This window comes from Rhodamnia argentea, chromosome 3 (genome assembly GCF_020921035.1).
Source record: "Rhodamnia argentea isolate NSW1041297 chromosome 3, ASM2092103v1, whole genome shotgun sequence".
NCBI classification, from domain to species: domain Eukaryota; kingdom Viridiplantae; phylum Streptophyta; class Magnoliopsida; order Myrtales; family Myrtaceae; genus Rhodamnia; species Rhodamnia argentea.
In genome coordinates, this window is record NC_063152.1 from 4,539,599 (window position 1) to 4,557,934 (window position 18,336).

The 18,336-nt window shown below is 39.7% G+C and overlaps 3 protein-coding genes across 3 annotated transcripts; all 3 read right to left on the bottom strand.

The window, feature by feature from the left end:
• Window positions 1-756: 756 nt before the first annotated feature.
• On the bottom strand, window positions 757-2,046 carry LOC115728602 (probable F-box protein At4g22030). Its single transcript, XM_030658932.2, has one exon. It carries the CDS (start codon window positions 2,044-2,046, stop codon window positions 757-759), a length of 1,290 nt encoding a protein of 429 aa, XP_030514792.2.
• A 3,913-nt stretch (window positions 2,047-5,959) lies between these two features.
• LOC115733829 (probable F-box protein At4g22030) lies at window positions 5,960-7,313 on the bottom strand. Its single transcript, XM_030664439.2, has one exon. It carries the CDS (start codon window positions 7,260-7,262, stop codon window positions 5,973-5,975), a length of 1,290 nt encoding a protein of 429 aa, XP_030520299.2. The 5' UTR covers window positions 7,263-7,313; the 3' UTR covers window positions 5,960-5,972.
• A 4,281-nt stretch (window positions 7,314-11,594) lies between these two features.
• Window positions 11,595-13,200, bottom strand: LOC115732625 (probable F-box protein At4g22030). Its single transcript, XM_030663312.2, has one exon. It carries the CDS (start codon window positions 12,925-12,927, stop codon window positions 11,638-11,640), a length of 1,290 nt encoding a protein of 429 aa, XP_030519172.2. The 5' UTR covers window positions 12,928-13,200; the 3' UTR covers window positions 11,595-11,637.
• Window positions 13,201-18,336: the final 5,136 nt, after the last annotated feature.

The following is an 18,336-nucleotide window of genomic DNA, read 5'->3' on the forward strand; positions in this document are numbered from 1 at the left end:
AGAACTTTTTGATAATTTTTCCCATATGTAATAGTTCAAGGGCAAAAAGTTCCTAGAAACAAAATATTCTCTAGTGGATTGCTTGAGCTTGGATTGAGTAGTAAATCGAGCATCTCAGGATCACACGCCTTAGGGGCAAAATTGATTTTAATTATTTAACATCACATATCTAGGATGTTTATATTCATAATATACATATGATTTTCTTTTATTTATTAGCTTAAATTTTTGAATTAGACATTCAAGCACGCAAGATGAGTTAAAGTATCAGACGTCTTTTGTCTTCGGGGTGGGCGCGGGGTCTCCCTCGGCATGCTATCTTAAACACTCTAATCTCAATCAATGAAATCAAGGACTACGCCAGGACCACGAAATGCTCAATTTGCTGCCCTAGGAGGGTACACAACAAAGCAAAAGTCAACGCCCTAAAACGAAGGGCAAAGACAGTCAAGAATTCGACAGCTTCAGAAAATTCAAAGCCGCTTTCGCGTGGGGACCCTTCTTGCAGTAGAAGACATTCAAGAATTCAACCATTGGATTGCGTCCACATCGTGAAATCAAAAAGGGAAATTGTATTAAGCTAGCTTAAATCATATATCGATTTCAATAATTAAAAGGGAAACAAGAATCTTTATACTTTGATCATATCTCTTTCTCTGCCACAAGATGTTTAAATATGCACCAAGAATTAAAGAATGATAGTATCATGTTTGATGAGCCTCATTGTGCGTGTATTATATGTACACTGAAAGGAGTTCAGAAAAGCTTGCTTCCGAACTCATCCACCTCAGTCCCTTCTATACAAGAAGCCATTGATTTTCTTGCTAAATCTTGGAGCTGCGATAAGCTCCGTCCGAGCTTCATCGCCACTTTCATCTCGCACATCTCTCCGTTCTCTCTCTTGTTGTAGTCTCGCTCTTCAAGCATCGCTTTGATTGTCTCTTCCATAAGCCCGAAGAACCCCGCGTTGTTTCTGTACATCTCCACCACCATACCGACTTGACCTCCGTGCTCGAAGCCGTTGACGATTGCCGCCATCGCACCAGCGATCGCCGCCACCATCGTGGCTGTTGAGCCACCGAAGACCGAGCCGGCCGCGGCAATACCGGTTAGCAAAGGACCCGAAACCGCCAATGTCTTATTCAATTTTAGCGCCAGATTCCCGAGCCTCAAGTAGTCTTGCTTGTCTTTTCTCTTGAGGACTTGGACTATCGCTCTCATTTCCACTTCCAGGTCCTCGCTCCATCCATTTCGCTCAGCGTTCGCAATGGTTTTGCGTCCTCGGGATTGGCGGCGGTAGCTGGAAACTCTAGGCCACCATGTGGCGGGCTCAAACTTTGCGGGGAACTTCTCGATCATGGCTCCGAGCAAAGGCAGCGGATAAGCCCTATCAAGGGCCAGCACCTTCTCCATCATCTCCTTCACGTCTGACTTAGTCGGAGATTGAAGCGCGAGCATGGACTTGATCTCGCTCCTGAGTTGCTTGAACAACCTCGAGGCATTACGTTGCTCTTCCGCCAGCTGCGAGGGCTGGATTTTGCTCATCACGAACGACATCCCTGTGGCCGCTGTGAACAAGAGAGCGGAGCACACTCTCAGTGATGGAGCCGGTGCAGCCACAGCCATGGCGGCCGTGGTGGTGGCAGTGAGAGTCATCATGTTGACCGAGTTCAACAGGAGCTTGTTCCAGTTGTCTCGCTGCTCGCCGATGTTATCATGCATCTCCACTCTATCCTCGACAGCCACCAAGATCGCATAGAGCTTCGCGGTGGTTTCGACAGAAGAAGTAGGCGACAGGCGTGGCTCCAAAACCCTATCTTTCTGGGCGACGCCCATATGTAGCGGCTCTGCGAAGGCGTAGCCATTCCTGATGCTCAATTCCTCGACTAGCTTCTTTGTGATCACAGCGCTTGGATCAGCAAGGCTGAGCTTTGGGAGCTTCGGGACTTGGATCGAAGCGGTGACCGTTCCCTTTGAATAACCACCCGAACAGGAAGAAGAAGAAGAAGAGGGGATGAAGAGAGAGGAAGCTTGTAAAGCGGCCATTGACGGAGGTTTTGAGAGGATTGCTTGAGGATTGGACTGGTTTTGATTATGGAGGTTGGAGGATCTTTTGAGCTGTACTTATATACGTGAAGTACGCGGTGTTAAATGAAGATGTTGGAATTGTTGAAAATTTGACTGCAGGACGCAGGATGTTGACTCAGCCTACGGGTTGACCTGTTCTATTATTTGAGTTTGTATACGTCAAACATCCAAATGCTACGTGAATATTTGTGATATCCCCTGATACATACGTGACTGACGAAAATAGAAAGAAGCTGCTAGTCCGACAGTCTCACAATATCGTCGGTGATTTCTGATTACAAGATCTCCCAATTAATAAGTGCTTTATACAAAACACACGGCAATGGTGTATGGATCTATAGTTGAAATTATACCGTTCCGACAAAGACTGTCGGTGAAACATTTCCCAAAATAGGATCACTATTAACTGCAGAAATAACTCGTTGCATATAGCTTTTCATTGTTATAGTACGCATCTGAATTATGACATGTTGCAAATGAACATTTAAACATGTGAGTCATATTCAATTTCGAGAATGACAATTTGTCGTATTATTCGATATTATAATTTTCAGAAGCAGAGTCTATCACATGCTCGAATTTCATGATATAATTGCTAGTCTAATTTCGATCCAAGTAAATCCTGAAACTAATGTCGTCAAATAGAATGGATTTAGAAAATCATTTACTATTACCACATGTGACATGAGTCATCGGCCCGTGAGCCTATGCCTCTTTCGTCCGCCCGGATAGCCCAAATAGTTAGACCTCTCTATCCTTTCCCACTTACAACTCACATATGTTATCTTCTCAGAGATTTCTTTTATAGAAATAATTAGCTCGTTCTTCCTATTTACTAGTTAATTATTCATATTTATTCCAATTCGAATTACATGGGATGTGCACTTGTTATGAATGGCCTTTTGAGATTGATTTGCTAAACTATATACATATTGGCTATATGAGAAATTCGTTGGCAAACAATAGAATAGAGGAGAAAAACTGTCAAGTAAAATCTCGGAACTGTTTGAGGCTTCCCCGTTTCTTGAAATGAAGTTTTCTCAGATTCAGAGAGTATCGGGCTTTGGGTCGGGTCGGTTTCCAATTTCGCATTGGTCAGTTTTAGCTTGGGTCCATTTTTTTCGAGTCAACTTAATTTTCGGTGATCTGACTTTCAATTCGATGTAGGTTGAACTTTTGCCTGCTTTTGCTTGAAAATGTCAAGAGGACGACTGATAAAAGGGTGGATAAAAACTAAGGGGCATGGTCAGATTTTTGTAATATTCTTGTCGATCTTGGTCGTTGAATAAGGGGACGCACACTTTTATGAAGACAATCTAGCTTAAATGTCATGGTTCTGTGAGGACCCATTGTAATTTTACTGGATTAGTCTGTAAATATGTTTAAGCAAGAAGTAGGCCTATTTTGACAGTCATTTTTTTAAATAATATAATTCCCTCATAAACGTACACAGAAATGGAAAAACTACTTCAAAAAATTATTGAAAAGTTTAAACTTTGATGCCCAATTAATTCACTTGAGTTATTGTTCGTTTTTGTTGACCGGGTCCGTCTCTTGTAGGGCCCAGCTAGCAAATGAATAAAAAGAAAAGAAAAACAAAGAAAAGAAAAATTAAAAAGCAAAAATAGCAAAAGACAAAAAGGAAGAAAAGAAGTGGTCTGTCTTCGTGCGTGACCTCAGAGGAGAGAGAGAGAGAGAGAGTGTAGTGAAACAGGGGAGGAGGAGGACTCTCGGCCAACCGTGTGGTAAGAAAAAGAAGAAAACAAGAGGGCCACGATTTGAAGGCTAAACGTCAGACGGAATTAGCTCAAATTTTAGTATGTTATTTGTAAGATCGAGGGCTACGAGTTGATCAATTTCATTCCTCACCGTTTTATCCTTTGGCGTACGAGATGGTACTTTTTCAAGAGGTCACCTATTCCAATGGTGTTCTCATGTAAGCACATTTAACATTGGAATTCTAATGCTAAACATTGTTGCTACATAAAAAAAATATCTTTTGTGAGTTAATTCCAGTTTTATATACACACACATTCTTCCTGTTGGGTGCACATTTCATTTCATTTCTCCTCCCTTTGCCATCTTAGATGCCTGTGAAGAATCGCTCCTTGCTCAAGCCCTTTAGTCCCGGCGAACACTCCCCACTCTCCTCGAACCAGACCGTTATAGGTCCACTAGCTTCTATATGGCTTGTCATTGAAGCACACTCTTACTGGAGTGGGTCTCGCTTTGATACCATATTGTGATACATTTGGACTAACTCACTCAAAATATTTTCCTCTTTGGCCCATCCTATACCGAGCCACAAAATTTTACCATTTCGCATACATGTGGGCACTTTTCCAAGAAGTCACTTATCTCGGTAGTGCTCTCACCTGAATATGCTTACTATTGAAGTTCCAATGCTAAACGTTGTTACATCAAAAAATGTTTTTTGTAAGTTAATTCAGTTTCACACACACGTGTGTGCGCATTTCCCGTAAAGGCGTTCCTCTAGTCCGGCCTCATATGCCATCATATAAGTCTGCTAAGAGCCACTCCTTATCCAGTCCTCTGGCATTGATAAAGACACCCCTTTGCTGGACGGAGTCGTTACATTAACATTATTTCAAATGGCATTATACGTGTTTTTTTCAAGATCAAATTGTTAAGTATCCACCAAAGTCAAAACATAGCATGCTAAAAACTAAAAAACTTATAATGATAAATGAAAGGAGAACACATCTATATAGAAAGCATATGAATCTCATAGTCAAGCGATGTGGTTATTTCAACAACACAAAATACTGAAGCAAAAAGAAAAAAAAAAGGAGATTTTGATATAGATAAAAAATTTCAAACAGTTTGACTAAGTGTTAAATACCCCGCGTCGCTTGACTACAAGGTTTATATTTTCTTTATATTCATGTGGTATCCCTTCACCTATCAGCTTGTGTTTTTCTTGGACATTCTGACATCGTACTTGAGTCGAATTATGTTCTTTTTCATGTTACGGCCTCCGTTTGTCAAATTTCATGTGAGTTTGTGATATGCGATGTTAATTGTCTCACATCACTTGCTCACGGATTTATATGCAATTTGATCTTTCTCCATTTATTGATTTAAGCCTTTGAGCTGGGCATCGTAACACTAAGAAATATGCTCAAATTGCTGCTCTAGAAGTGGAAAAGAAGCAAAAGCCAACGCCCAAGGACAAAGGGCAAAGGCATGTGTCAATGTCATCAACTCTTCAAGAAAATTCAAAGCCCCTTTCGCCCGAAGACCGTTTGTGCAGTAGGAGACATTTAAGACTTCAACCATTTGATTTTGTCCGCATGGGGAAAAAGGTATGACGCATTCCCCTTTATCTTTCTTCGCACATCAAACGTTTATTTCCCTCTTTCGTCCTCAACAAAAATCTGTCATATCCATAATTTCAATTGGTTATAAAGAAGTAAAGTACATATATGGGTCGAAACCAAACTCAGAACATATTGTGAGACCATTGTTGTCAACTATTCAAAAAGTTTAAGTTATTATATGAATGTGTGATTTAATATTTAAAAATTTTATCACTATCCTCCACGCTTAGTCTGTCTTTTTTGCCTAGTATTAGGCTTGAAAATATTTACTTGGAGAGGCAAATGGGGCCTGGAAAGATTTAAACATAAGACTCTTACTCTAATATTATGTGAAATTTAAATAACAACATGCTAATTAATCAATGGAATCAAATGCTGGTGTGAAAAATCAGACCCGCATGTCGATTAATGCTTATAATTAGTTCTTTTGTGGGATCTTTAGTTACAAAATATGCACCAAGAATTAAAGAACGAAGGAATAATGTGATAAGCCTCATTGTACATTTGTTGTATGTAACCCTATGCATCTTTGTTCGAAGGAGTTCAGAAAAGCTTGCTTCCAAACTCATCCACCTCAATCCCTTCTATACAAGAAGCCATTGATTTTCTTGCTAAATCTCGGAGCTGCGATAAGCTCCGTCCGAGCTTCATCGCCACTTTCATCTCGAACATCTCTCCGTTCTCCCTCTTGTTGTAGTCTTGCTCTTCAAGCATCACTTTGATTGTCTCTTCCATAAGCTCGAAGAACCCCGCGTTGTTTCTGTACATCTCCACCACCATACCGACTTGACCTCCGTGCTCAAAGCCGTTGATGATTGCTGCCATAGCACCGGCTATTGCTGCCACCGTCGTGGCTGTCGAGCCACCGAAGGCCGAGCTCGCTGCGGCAATGCCGGTTAGCAAAGGAGCTGAAACCGCCAACATCTTATTCAATTTTAGCGCCATATTCCCGAGCCTCAAGTAATCTTGCTTGTCTTTGCTCTTGAGGACTTGGACTATCGCTCGCATCTCCACTTCCAGGTCTTCGCTCCATCCATTTCGCTCAGTGTTGGCGATGGTTTTGCGTCCTCGGGATTGACGGCGGTTGTCGGAAACCCTAGGCCACCATGCGGCGGGCTCAAACTTTGCGGGGAACTTCTCGATCATTGCTCCGAGCAAAGGCAGCGGATAAGCCCTATCAAGGGCCAGCACCTTCTCCATCATCTCCTTCACGTCTGACTTAGTCGGAGATTGAAGCGCGAGCATGGACTTGATCTCGCTCCTGAGTTGCTTGAACAACCTCGAGGCATTACGTTGCTCTTCAACCAGCTGCGAGGGCTGGATTTTGCTCATCACGAGCGACATCCCTGTGGCCGCTGTGAACAAGAGAGCGGAGCACACTCTCAGTGATGGAGCCGGTGCAGCCGAAGCCATCGCGGCCGTGGTGGTGGCAGTGAGAGTCATCATGTTGACCGAGTTCAACAGGAGCTTGTTCCAGTTGTCTCGCTGCTCGCCGATGTTATCATGCATCTCCACTCTATCTTCGACAGCCACCAAGATCGCATAGAGCTTCGTGGTCGTTTCGATAGAGGAAGTAGGCGATAGGCGTGGCTCCAAAACCCTGTCTTTCTGGGCAACGTCCATCTGTAGCGGCTCTGCAAAGGCGTAACCATTCCTGGTGTTCAATTCCTCAACTAGCTTCTTCGCGATCACGGCCCCTGGATGATCAGCGAGGCTGAGTATGGAGGGCTTCGGGGCTTGGATCGAAGCGGTGATCGTTCTCTTCAAAGAACAACCCGAGGAGGAGGAAGAAGAAGAAGAAACTAAGAGAGAGGAAGCTTGTAAAGCGGCCATTAATGGAGTCGACGAGTCTCGTGTTGCTGTTAAATCTCGGTGGGTGTTTCGAGTGTGTGAATGTGATGGTTTTGAGAGGATTGATTTGAGGATTGGAGTGTTTTCGGTTGTGGAGGTTGGGGGTTCATTTGGTTGCGTATTTATACAAGTGAAGTACGCGGCGCAAGATGAAGAGGTCAGAATTGTTGAAAAGTTTGACTGTAGAACGCAAGGTGTTGACTCAGCCCATGGGGGCTGACCTTTTCTATTATTTGATTTTGTACATGTCAAACATCCAAATGCTATGTAAATATTTGTTACGTCGCCTCCAACATTGCACAGAAATAAGTCTTTACATATACTTTTTGTCGTAATACTATGCATTTTAAATTTATCTACATGGTTAATATATAAATGTATTACGACCTTTTTCAAATAAATATCTAAACGTCCAAGTCGTATTCAATTTTTAGAATGTCAATTTGTCCCATTATTTGATATTATTATTTTGAGAATCGGGGCCATCGTATGCTCGAACTTCATGATATATTTTTCTATTCTTTCTAGTAAATGCTAAAATTAATTTGGTCAAATAGAACAAATTTAGAAGAGCATTTACTATTACCAGATGTGACATGCCCCATCCGTTCGTCAGCCTATGCCTCTTGTGTCAACCTGGCTTTAGCCCCAATAGTTAGACCTCTCTACCCTTTCCCACTTATAACTCACATATATTATCTTTTGGGAATTTTTCTTATAGAAATAAACAAATAACTAAACATATTTATTGGCAAATCCAATTGTAATTCCATATGATATCCTCTTGTTGTGAATGGCCGTTTGAAATTGATTTGCTAGACTACATACACATTGTTGGTATCACAAATTTATTGGCAAACTATGGAATTGAGGATAACTTTCAAGTCAAATCTCGAGTTATTTGAGGTTTGACCGGTCCTTGAGATGGAGCTCTCTCGGATTCACAAAGTATCGGGTTTTGGGTTGGGTCAGTTTCCAATTTAGCATTGGTCTTAATTTTCAAGCATTTGACTTTTTGCTTTTCCCTTCAAATTGGCTATAATGTAATGTGGGAGCGAGTCAATTCAATGTAGGTTGAACTTTTGCTTGCTTTGAAGCCATAAAAACGAGTGATGTCAAAAATGTCATGGTTATTCGAAGGCCCACAATAATGTTATTACATCAGTCTATAAATATGTTTAAGTAAGAAGTAGGCCTGTTTTGATAGTCATTTTTTAAATAATATGAGTCCCTCATGAACTGACAAAAAAAACTTGAAAACTACCTAAATAATTATTGAAAAGTTTATGACTTTGGTACTCCTGGATTAATTCACTCAAGATATTGTTCGTTTTGGCCCGTCTCGCACCGAGTCTCACGATAGTGTTCTCATCTGAGCATACTTAACATTAAAGTTCCAATATTAAACGTTGTCCTTACCTCAAAAAACGTTTTTTGTGAGTTAATTCCAGTTTCATGTATATATTTTTCAAGAACGATTTCCTTATATTCCATGCACAATTTGATTTATTCCTACTCCCTTTGCCATCATAGAAACCTACCATGAGCCACTCATTGTTCGAGTGCTTTGGCCCTAATTAACACTCCTTGCCCTTATCGGATTGGATTATTATAGGCCCATTAGCTTCCTCGAGGTTCATCCTCAAATGGCACATCTGCGGGAGAAGGTCCTCCTTTTATATTATATTGTGACACTCTAAAATTAACTCACTCGAGCTATTACCTACTTTAACTCATCACATATCAAGCCTCACTATTTTGTCATTTGGCACACAATATGGCACTTTCCCAATTGGTTTCCCATCTTGGTAGTGATCTCTTCTTAGCATGCTAACTGTTCTAGTGCTAAACATTCTTATTATGTCAAAAAACACTTTTTGTGAGTTAATTCAAGCTTCCATACATACATACATACATACATACATACATACATACATCAAGAAAACTCTTGGGTGCACAATTTGTTTCATTTCTACTCCATTCGTCATCTTAGAAACTTGTCAGGAATTGCTCCTTGCCCCAGCCCTCGGGTCATGACAAATACTCCAGTCCTCCTTATATCAGGTCGTTATAGGCCCACCAGCTCCCGTATGATTTGTCCTCGAAGCATGCTCGTATTGGATACTTTTTTACCATCCTATACCAAGCCTCACAATATTATCCTTTAGCGTTCGGGTGGGCACATTTTCAGGAAGTCACTCACCTAGTAGTACTCTCACTTGAGCACGCCTAACATTGAAGTTCCAATACTAACATTGTCATTACGCCAAAAAACATATCTTGTAAGTTAAATTCAATTTCATACACACACATCCCATAAATGCTTTCTTCCACTTTTGGTGCATATTTTGATCCATTCCTACTTCATTTTGAAGGGATTTATCGGAACCGAATCGGACGATCATACAGAGAATCGAGAAAAATTTGAAAGACGCACGAGATTACCTAGGTTCACCCCAAGATTAGGGCTACGTCCCGCAAAGAGATTTCACTATATTTTTTCGGTTTACAGCCAATTCAACTCAATACAATGATAAAATCGAATAAAATATATATGCCCAAAAACGGGCTAAAAAACCTAAAACCTCTTAATTCCACCATACGGGCCAACTTAAATAAAAACCCAAACCCGTAGAAGTTTCGGGGGCGCTGCCCCCGAACCCCCGCATCCCGCGCGTAGGGGTCATATGTCGTTGGGTAACACTTCGGTTTCCTTAAGCTCACATGGGCGTACCCCGTGTGAGAAACAAGGGTCCCCGAAGTATTCGCCAACTCCAACACATTTGCCATCATATAAGTTGGTAGGAGCCACCCCTTATCCGACCCTCTAGCCTCAACAAACACCTCCTTTGTCAAACCGGGTCGTTACATTTACATTATTGCAAATGACACTATACATGAATTTTTCAAGATCAACTTGTTCAGTATTGACCAAAGTCAAAACATCATGTGCTAAAAAGTGAAAAGCTAGAAATAAAATTTAATCTAAACAATTAGGCATTTTAAGAAACACTCAATATTAAGGACTAAAATATAAGCTATTTGATACATATTAATATGTCCAATTCAAAAACTTAATTGATAAATAGAGGGAGAATACATGTATATAAAAAGCATATGAACTTGGTAGTCCTTTGATGTGGTTATTTCAACAACACAAAAGAACGAAGCAGAAAAAAAAAATAGAAACAAGAGATATTGAAAAAGATAAAAAGTCTCAAACATTTTGACCAAGTGTTAAATACTTTACATTGCTTGTGCACGGGGTTTATATTTTTATTTTTTTTCATACATACAGTTTCTCTTTATCTATTAGCTCGAGTTTTCATTGGACATGTAGCCAATGTACCAGAGTCGAGTTCCAGTTCCTGTTATGGCCTCCATTCGTGAATATGATCTTGCTCTGCCCTATCGATTTAAACCTTTGAGTTGGGCATTGTAACGCTAAGAAATATGCTCAAATTGCTGCTCCAGGGTGAAAAGAAGAAGAAGGAATCAGCCGATGCCCAAGAACAAAGGGCGAAGAGAATCTGAATGCGTCAATGACGCCAACTCTTCAAGAAAAGTCAAAGCCGCTTTCGCATGGAGACCGTTTGTGTCGCAGGAGACATTTAAGACTTCAACCATTTGATTGTGTCCGCATCGTGAAAAAAGGTATGACGCATTGCCCTTCGTTTTTTCTTTACACATCCAACGTTTATTTCTGTCTTGTGTCCTCGACAAAAATATATCATATTCATAATTTCAATTGGTTATAAAGAAAATCACCTTCGTCTTGAGCATGTCAACTGAGAAAATTTAGAAACATGACCTTCTGAAAATGCTTAACCGTATAGTACGATAATAGAATAACTAAACTTTTATCTATAAGTAGACTAGTATTAGCTAAGATGTGGAATTCTTATATGGGTCGAAACCAGACTAGAATTTAATTAAGGTTTGACAATTCCTGCACATAGAATCATGTGACTCTGTCAGTATGTACTTCATGATAATATGTAAAGACCACATTTTGGGAACCATTTTTTCCCTACTGGCAACTTGTCATTTAGTTAATATGTTGAGAAATAAAATACTTGATTTTTTACATTTTATATGTAACGGCTGATGGATTCATTTTGTCTTATTTAGTTCCAAATTTTGCGACCATATTATGTAAGAAAAGCAACGCCCATTTCAAAAATTATTTCCACAGGGAAACCAAAAAATTCAAAATATCAACATGCTAAATTAATCAAATGAATCAAATGTTGTTGTGAAAAATCAGACTTGCATGTTGATTAATGAAGGAATAATGTGATAAGCCTCATTGTACATTTGTTGTATGTAACCCCTATGTATCTTTGTTCAAAGTAGTTCAGAAAAGCTTGCTTCCAAACTCATCCACCTCAGTCCCTTCCATACAAGAAGCCATGGATTTTCTTGCTAAATCTCGGAGCTGCGACAAGCTCCGTCCCAGCTTCATTGCCACCTTCATCTCAAACATCTCTCCGTTCTCTCTCTTGCTGTAGTCTCTCTCTTCTAGTGTCGCTTCGATTGTCTCTTCCATAAGCTCGAAGAACCCCGCGCAGTTTCTGTACATCTCCACGACCATACCGACTTGACCACCATGCTCGAAGCTGTTGACAATCGCCGCCATCGCACCAGCGATGGCCGCCACCATCATGGCCGTTGAGCCACCAAAGGCTGAGCCTGCCGCGGCAATGGTGGTTAACAAAGGACCCGAAACCGCCAACATCTTATTCAATTTTAGCGCCAGATTCCCAAGCCTCAAGTAGTCTTGCTTGTCTTTGCTCTTGAGGACTTCGACGATCGCTTTCATCTCCACTTCTAGGTCCTCGCTCCATCCATTTCGCTCCATGTTCTTAATGGTTTTGCGCCCTCGGGATTGGCGGCGGTTGTTGGAAACCCTAGGCCACCAAGCGGCAGGCTCAAACTTCGCGGGGAACTTCTCGATCATGGCTCCTAGCAAAGGCAGCGGATAAGCCCTATCAAGGGCTAGCACCTTCTCCATCGTCTCCTTCACGTCTGACTCAGTCGGAGATTGAAGCGCAAGCAACGACTTGATCTCGCTCCGGAGCTGCTTGAACAACCTGGAGGCATTACGTTGCTCTTCAGCCAGCTGCGAGGGCTGGATTTTGCTCATCGCGAGAGACATCCCGATGGCCGCTGTGAACAAGAGAGTGGAGCATACTCGCAGCGATGGAGCCGGCGCAGCCGTAGCCATCGCCGCAGTGGTGGTGGCAGTGAGAGTCATCATGTTGACCGAGTTCAACAGGAGCTTGTTCCAGTTGTCTCGCTGCTCGCCGATGTTATCATGCATCTCCACTCTATCTTCAACAGCCTCCAAGATGGCGTAGAGCTTTGCGGTGGTTTCGACAGAAGAAGTAGGTGATAGGCGCGGCTCCAAAGCCCTATCTTTTTGGACGACTTCCATCTGGAGCGGCTCCGCAAAGGCATAACCATTCCTGATGTTCAATTCCTCGGCCAGCTTCTTCGCGATCACGGCGCCTGGATGATCAGTGAGGCTGAGTATCGAGGGCTTGGGTACTTGGATCGAAGCGGTGATCGTTCTCTTCGAAGAACAACCCGAGGAGGAGGAAGAAGAAGAAGAAACTAAGAGAGAGGAAGCTTGTAAAGCGGCCATTAATGGAGTCGACGAGTCTGGTGTTGCTGTTAACTCTCGGTGGGTGTTTCGAGTGTGTGAATGTGATGGTTTTGAGAGGATTGCTTTGAGGATTGGAGTGTTTTCGGTTATGGAGGTTGGGGGTTCATTTGGTTGCGTATTTTTACAAGTGAAGTACGCGGCGCAAGATGAAGAGGTCAGAATTGTTGAAAGTTTGACTGTAGAACGCAAGGTGTTGACTCAGCCCCTGTGGGCTGACCTTTTCTATTATTTGATTTTGTACATGTCAAACATCCAAATGCTACGTAAGCATTGTTACGTCTCCTCATGCATACGTGACTGATCAAAGAGAATCGATATTAACTGTAGGAATAAGTCATTTCGCATAGTTTTCATCGTAATACTCCGCATTTTAAATCAATTAACACAACTAGTACATCGATGAATTATGACTTGTTACCAGTTAACTTTTAAACAAGGTAGTCGTAGTCAATTTTCAAAATGATAATTTGTCACATTATTTGATATTATGAGCTCGAGAATCAGTGTCATAAATGCTCGAATTTTGTGATATGATTATTAATCTAGTTTTGATATGAGTAAATCCGAAAATTAAGCTATGTATGGTAACTATTCTGTTCCTTAAAACCGATTTTGATTAAAATGACATTTTTTTGACTATGTTCCTGAATGAGTTTTTGATAATTGCTCAAAATTTCTATTCTTGGAACAGAAATGTGTTTAATAATCGCACAAAATTTATATTTCAAAAAACAGTTTCTCTTCCTAATTTTTTTTCATTTAAGTTAAATAACTATGTAGTTACTTTGTAAAATTTCATCCTAAATTGAAGACTAATTTTCAATGCACACTAAAATAATTTAAAATACATTTTTTTAAGCATGTCATAAATGAAACACAAATTTTAACTCTTGACGTTTGAAGTTCGATCGAAGCATGGAACAGTTCCCATATTAAGAACTCATTTTTTTCTTTAAATATTGCATTGCCTAAAATACATACAAACATAGTAGCCAAATAACCAAATTATCTACCGACAAAAAAAAAAAAAATCAAATTATCCTTCTCAATACGAAGTACAAATCCTTCACTATCATTTTACAGCTTCTGTCCTAAATCCAAGTGGGTGTTTGGCTCCGGTTCCATGTGCGGATGGTCACATTTTGTGATGCACAGCTACGAATATAAATGTTATTCTTCGCAAGTTAGATGCTCTCATCTTCTACAATATTTTTTTGCAAAAGAGTGAAATCTATGAAATCTAGAAAATTTAGGCCTAAATTTATGAAAATGATATCAAACTAGCCTAATCTAGGCTTTTTCTATTTTAGGAATTTTCTAAATTTTTTGTGATTGTTTAAAAATTTTCCAATTTTTTTCTAATTTTTTTATTTTTATTTTATTTTTATTAGGTTGAGGGAAAAGTGATGAGAGAACCGAAAGGGACAAGTGAGAGATGTGAGACTTCATTCTGTTTTGTGATTCTCAAAAGTGATTCTTTTTTTCGTAACTAACTTTTTTTTTCTTGTTTTGAATTTTGCTCTAAAACCGATTATAAGAACAGTAATCGAATCATTTGCGTTACCAAACAAGGTTCTCATCTTGCTTTGTTTCAAGGAATGCAATTAGAGAACCGGAATGGTTCTCATGCAGACCTTTAATTTGATCAAATAGAATGAATTTAAATAACCATTTACTAGCATCACATGTGACATGCGCCATCGGGCCGTGAGCCTATGCCTCTTTTGTCAACCTGGATAGCCCAATTAGTTAGACCTCTCTACTCTTTCCCACTTATGACTCACATCATATATATTATCTTTCAGAAATTTCTTTTATGGATAACCAATTGATTATTCATATTTCTTGGCTAACCCAATTCGAATTCCATATGATGTGCTCTTGTTATGAATAGCCTTTTGAAATTGATATGCTAGACTATATACATATTGTTTATATAACCAATTTACTGGAAAACTATAAAATTGAGGAGAACTATCAAGTCAAATCTCGAGTTGTTTGATATTTAACCAATTATTGAGATGGAGTTTTCTTGGCTTCACAAAGTATTGTGTTTTGGATCGGGTCGGGTCGGGTCGGGTGAGTTTCCAGTTTCACATTGGTCGATTCTGGCGTGAGTTCATTATTTTTGTGATCGAGTCAACTTAATTTTCGGGCATTTGCCTTTTTGCTTTTCCCTTCAAATTGGCTGTAATGTGGAAGCGAGGCAACCCAATATAGGTTGAACTTTTACCCGCTTTGGTTGAAAATGTAAAGAGGTCGAATGACGCGACACATACTTTTACGAAGACAATGTAGCTTAAATAAGTAAACTTCGAAGCCATGCAAACGAGTGATGTCATTAATGTCATGGTTATTTGAAGACCCACTTTAATGATATGACATCAGTCCGTAAATATGTTTAAGCAAGAAGAAGGCTTATTTTGATAGTCATTTTAGAAATAATATAAGTCCCTCATAAACCGACACAAAACTGGAAAAACTACTTAAAAAATTATTGAAAAGTTTAAACTTTGACGCTCTTGAACTAATTCACTCTAGATATTATTCATTTTGACCTATCTCATACCGAGTACCACAGTTTTGTCTTTTGGCGAATATATGGACACTTTCCTAAGAAGTCAACCATCGACAAGTGTTCTCACCCGAGCATTTTTAACATCGTAGTCCCAATGTTAAATGTTGTTGTTAGCTAAAAAACAACCCATTGTGAGTTAATTCCAGTTTCATATATATGTTTTCCAATTTCGTTTTCCTCATGTTCAATGCACAATTCGATTTATTCCCGCTCCCTGGTCCATCCTAGAAACCCGTCGAGAGTCACCTATTATTTGAGTTCCGTGGCCCTATTGAACACTCCCCACCCTTGTCAGACCGAATCATTATAGGCCCACCAGCTTCCTCGTGGTTCATCCTCGAACTATATACCTATGGGAGACGATCCTCCTATAATTATATTGTGACACTCTTAAATTAACTCACTCATTGTCTAAAAACAAATTAACTCACTCAAGGTAGTATCTACTTTAACCCATCCCCTACCTACCTCACTATCTTGTCATCCGGTGAACAAGATGTCACTTTCCCAGGAGGTTGCACATCCTAATAGTGCCCTCATTTGAGCACGCTTAAAGTTCTAATGCTAAACATTATTAATATCTCCAAAAAGACCTTTTGCTAGTTAATTCCAACTTCCATATATATATCACTCCCTTCCTATTGGGTGCACAATTCGTTTCATTTCTACTCAATTTGCCATCTTAGAAGCTTGTCAAGATTTGCTACTTGACCGGGCCCTTTGGTTCCAGAGAACACTCCCCACCCTTCCCAGCCCTAGTTGTTATAGGCCCGCTAGCTTCCGTGTGGTTTGTCCTCGAAGCACACTCTTATGGTAGAGGGTCCCGCTTTGATACCATATTGTGACACATTTAGATTAACTCACTTGAGGTATTATCGTCTTTGGTCCATCCTATACCAAGCCTCATAATTTTATCCTTTAGCTTTTAAGCGGTCACTTTTTCAAGAAACCGCACATCCCAAGAGTGTTCTCACGAGTACACTTAACATAAAGTTACAATGCTAACATTGTTGCTACGTCAAAAAAAAGAAAAAGAAACGTATCATGTAAGTTAATTCAAGTTTCGCGCGCATACACACATATCCCATAAATGCTTTCTCCTATTTTTTATGCCCAATTTCATTCATTTCCGCCTCATTTGCCATCGTATAAGTTGCTGGGAGCCACTCCTTATCTGATCATCCGACCTCGACAAACACCCTCTTTGTCGAACCGGATCATTACATTCACACTATTTCAAATGAGACAGTACATGTAGTTAAGATCAACTTGTTAAATATTGACTAAAGTCAAAACATCATATGCTTAAAAGCAAAAAGTTAGAAGTAAGATTATATCTAGGCAACTCGAGCATTTTAAGAAACATTCGGATTAAGGACAATACAGTATAATGCTATTTGACACATATTATTATGTCCAACCCAAAAACTTAAATTGATAAATAGAGAGAGAGCACATGTACATAAAAAAGCATATAAACCTCGTAGTAAACCGATGTGGTTATTTGAACAACATAAAAGACTGAAGCAAAAAAAAAAAAAAAAAGGTAAAAAGAAATATTGAAAAAGATAGAAAATCTCAAAATACTTTGACTAAGTATTAAATACCTCACGTCACTTGTGCGAGGGGTTTATATGCTTTTTATCTACATACGGTCTTCCAATACCTATCGCCTTGAGTTTTTGTTGGACATTTTGACATCATATCAGAGGCAAGTTCTACTCCGGTTTCGTTAAGGGCCCCGTTCGCCAAATTTCATGTGACGTTTGTGATCCGTGGTGTTAATTATCTCGCATCGCTTGTACATGGATTTGTATTCTTTAATATATATATATATATATATGTGTGTGTAATCTCGCTCTACCTATAGATTTAAGCTTTTGAGTTGAACATTGTAACACTCATAGCTCAAATTGTTAGTTGAGGGTAAAAAAAAAAAATAAAACAAAACAAAACAAAACAAAAGCCATTCGCGTGGAGACCGTTTGTGACGTAGGAGACATATAATAAGACTTCAACCATTTGATAGTGTCCGCATCGTGAGAAAGGTATGGCGCATTGCCCATCGTTGTTTCTTTACACATCCAGCGTTTATTTTCCTCTTTTGTCCTCAACAAAAATATATCAAATTCGTAATTTCAATTGGTCATAAAGGATTCGACCAAAAAAAAAAAAAATATTGGGTCAAAAAGGGGACAATTGTCAAAAAAGTCCTAATTTTTTCTTACTTTTGCCAATTTAGTCATAAACTTTTTAGAAAAAATTATCAAAAAAGTTCTAAACAGATTGCACTTATGCCAATTCAATTCTAAATCTTGTTCTAAATTAACAAAATTTCAAAAGGCTTAGGACTAAATTGGCATAATTGAAAGGTTTAAGACTGAATTTGCAAGTTGCCAAAAGGTTTAGGACTGAATTAGTACAATTAAAAGGTTTAGGATTAAATTAGTACAATTGAAAGTTTTAAGACTGAATTGATATAAGTGCAATAGGTTTAGCATTTTTTTGGTAATTTTTCCAAACCTTTTAACTTTGCCGATTCAAACATAAATATTTTTCCTTTTTTTCTATTCATTCCTAGTGATCGGAAATCGTTGGCGTGGATGCGACCATCCTACATGGCACCACCAATGCTAACGTATTAGCTTTTTACTAGTTTTCAAAATTTATTATTACTTTTATATTTATTTTTTCCTTTAGAGGCCAGTGCCGGCAAGGGGTCGCGGCCCTCACCCACCTTCGCTTGGCCAAATCTAGTGAGGGCTCGCCCGCCACAACCAAATCTAGCTAGGCGAGGGCGAGGGCAAGGG

What these genes read in the sequence shown, in the direction of transcription:
- LOC115728602 (XM_030658932.2), bottom strand. Translation starts at nt 2,046, where the DNA reads ATGGCCGCTTTACAAGCTTCCTCTCTCTTCATCCCCTCTTCTTCTTCT.
- LOC115733829 (XM_030664439.2), bottom strand. Translation starts at nt 7,262, where the DNA reads ATGGCCGCTTTACAAGCTTCCTCTCTCTTAGTTTCTTCTTCTTCTTCC.
- LOC115732625 (XM_030663312.2), bottom strand. Translation starts at nt 12,927, where the DNA reads ATGGCCGCTTTACAAGCTTCCTCTCTCTTAGTTTCTTCTTCTTCTTCC.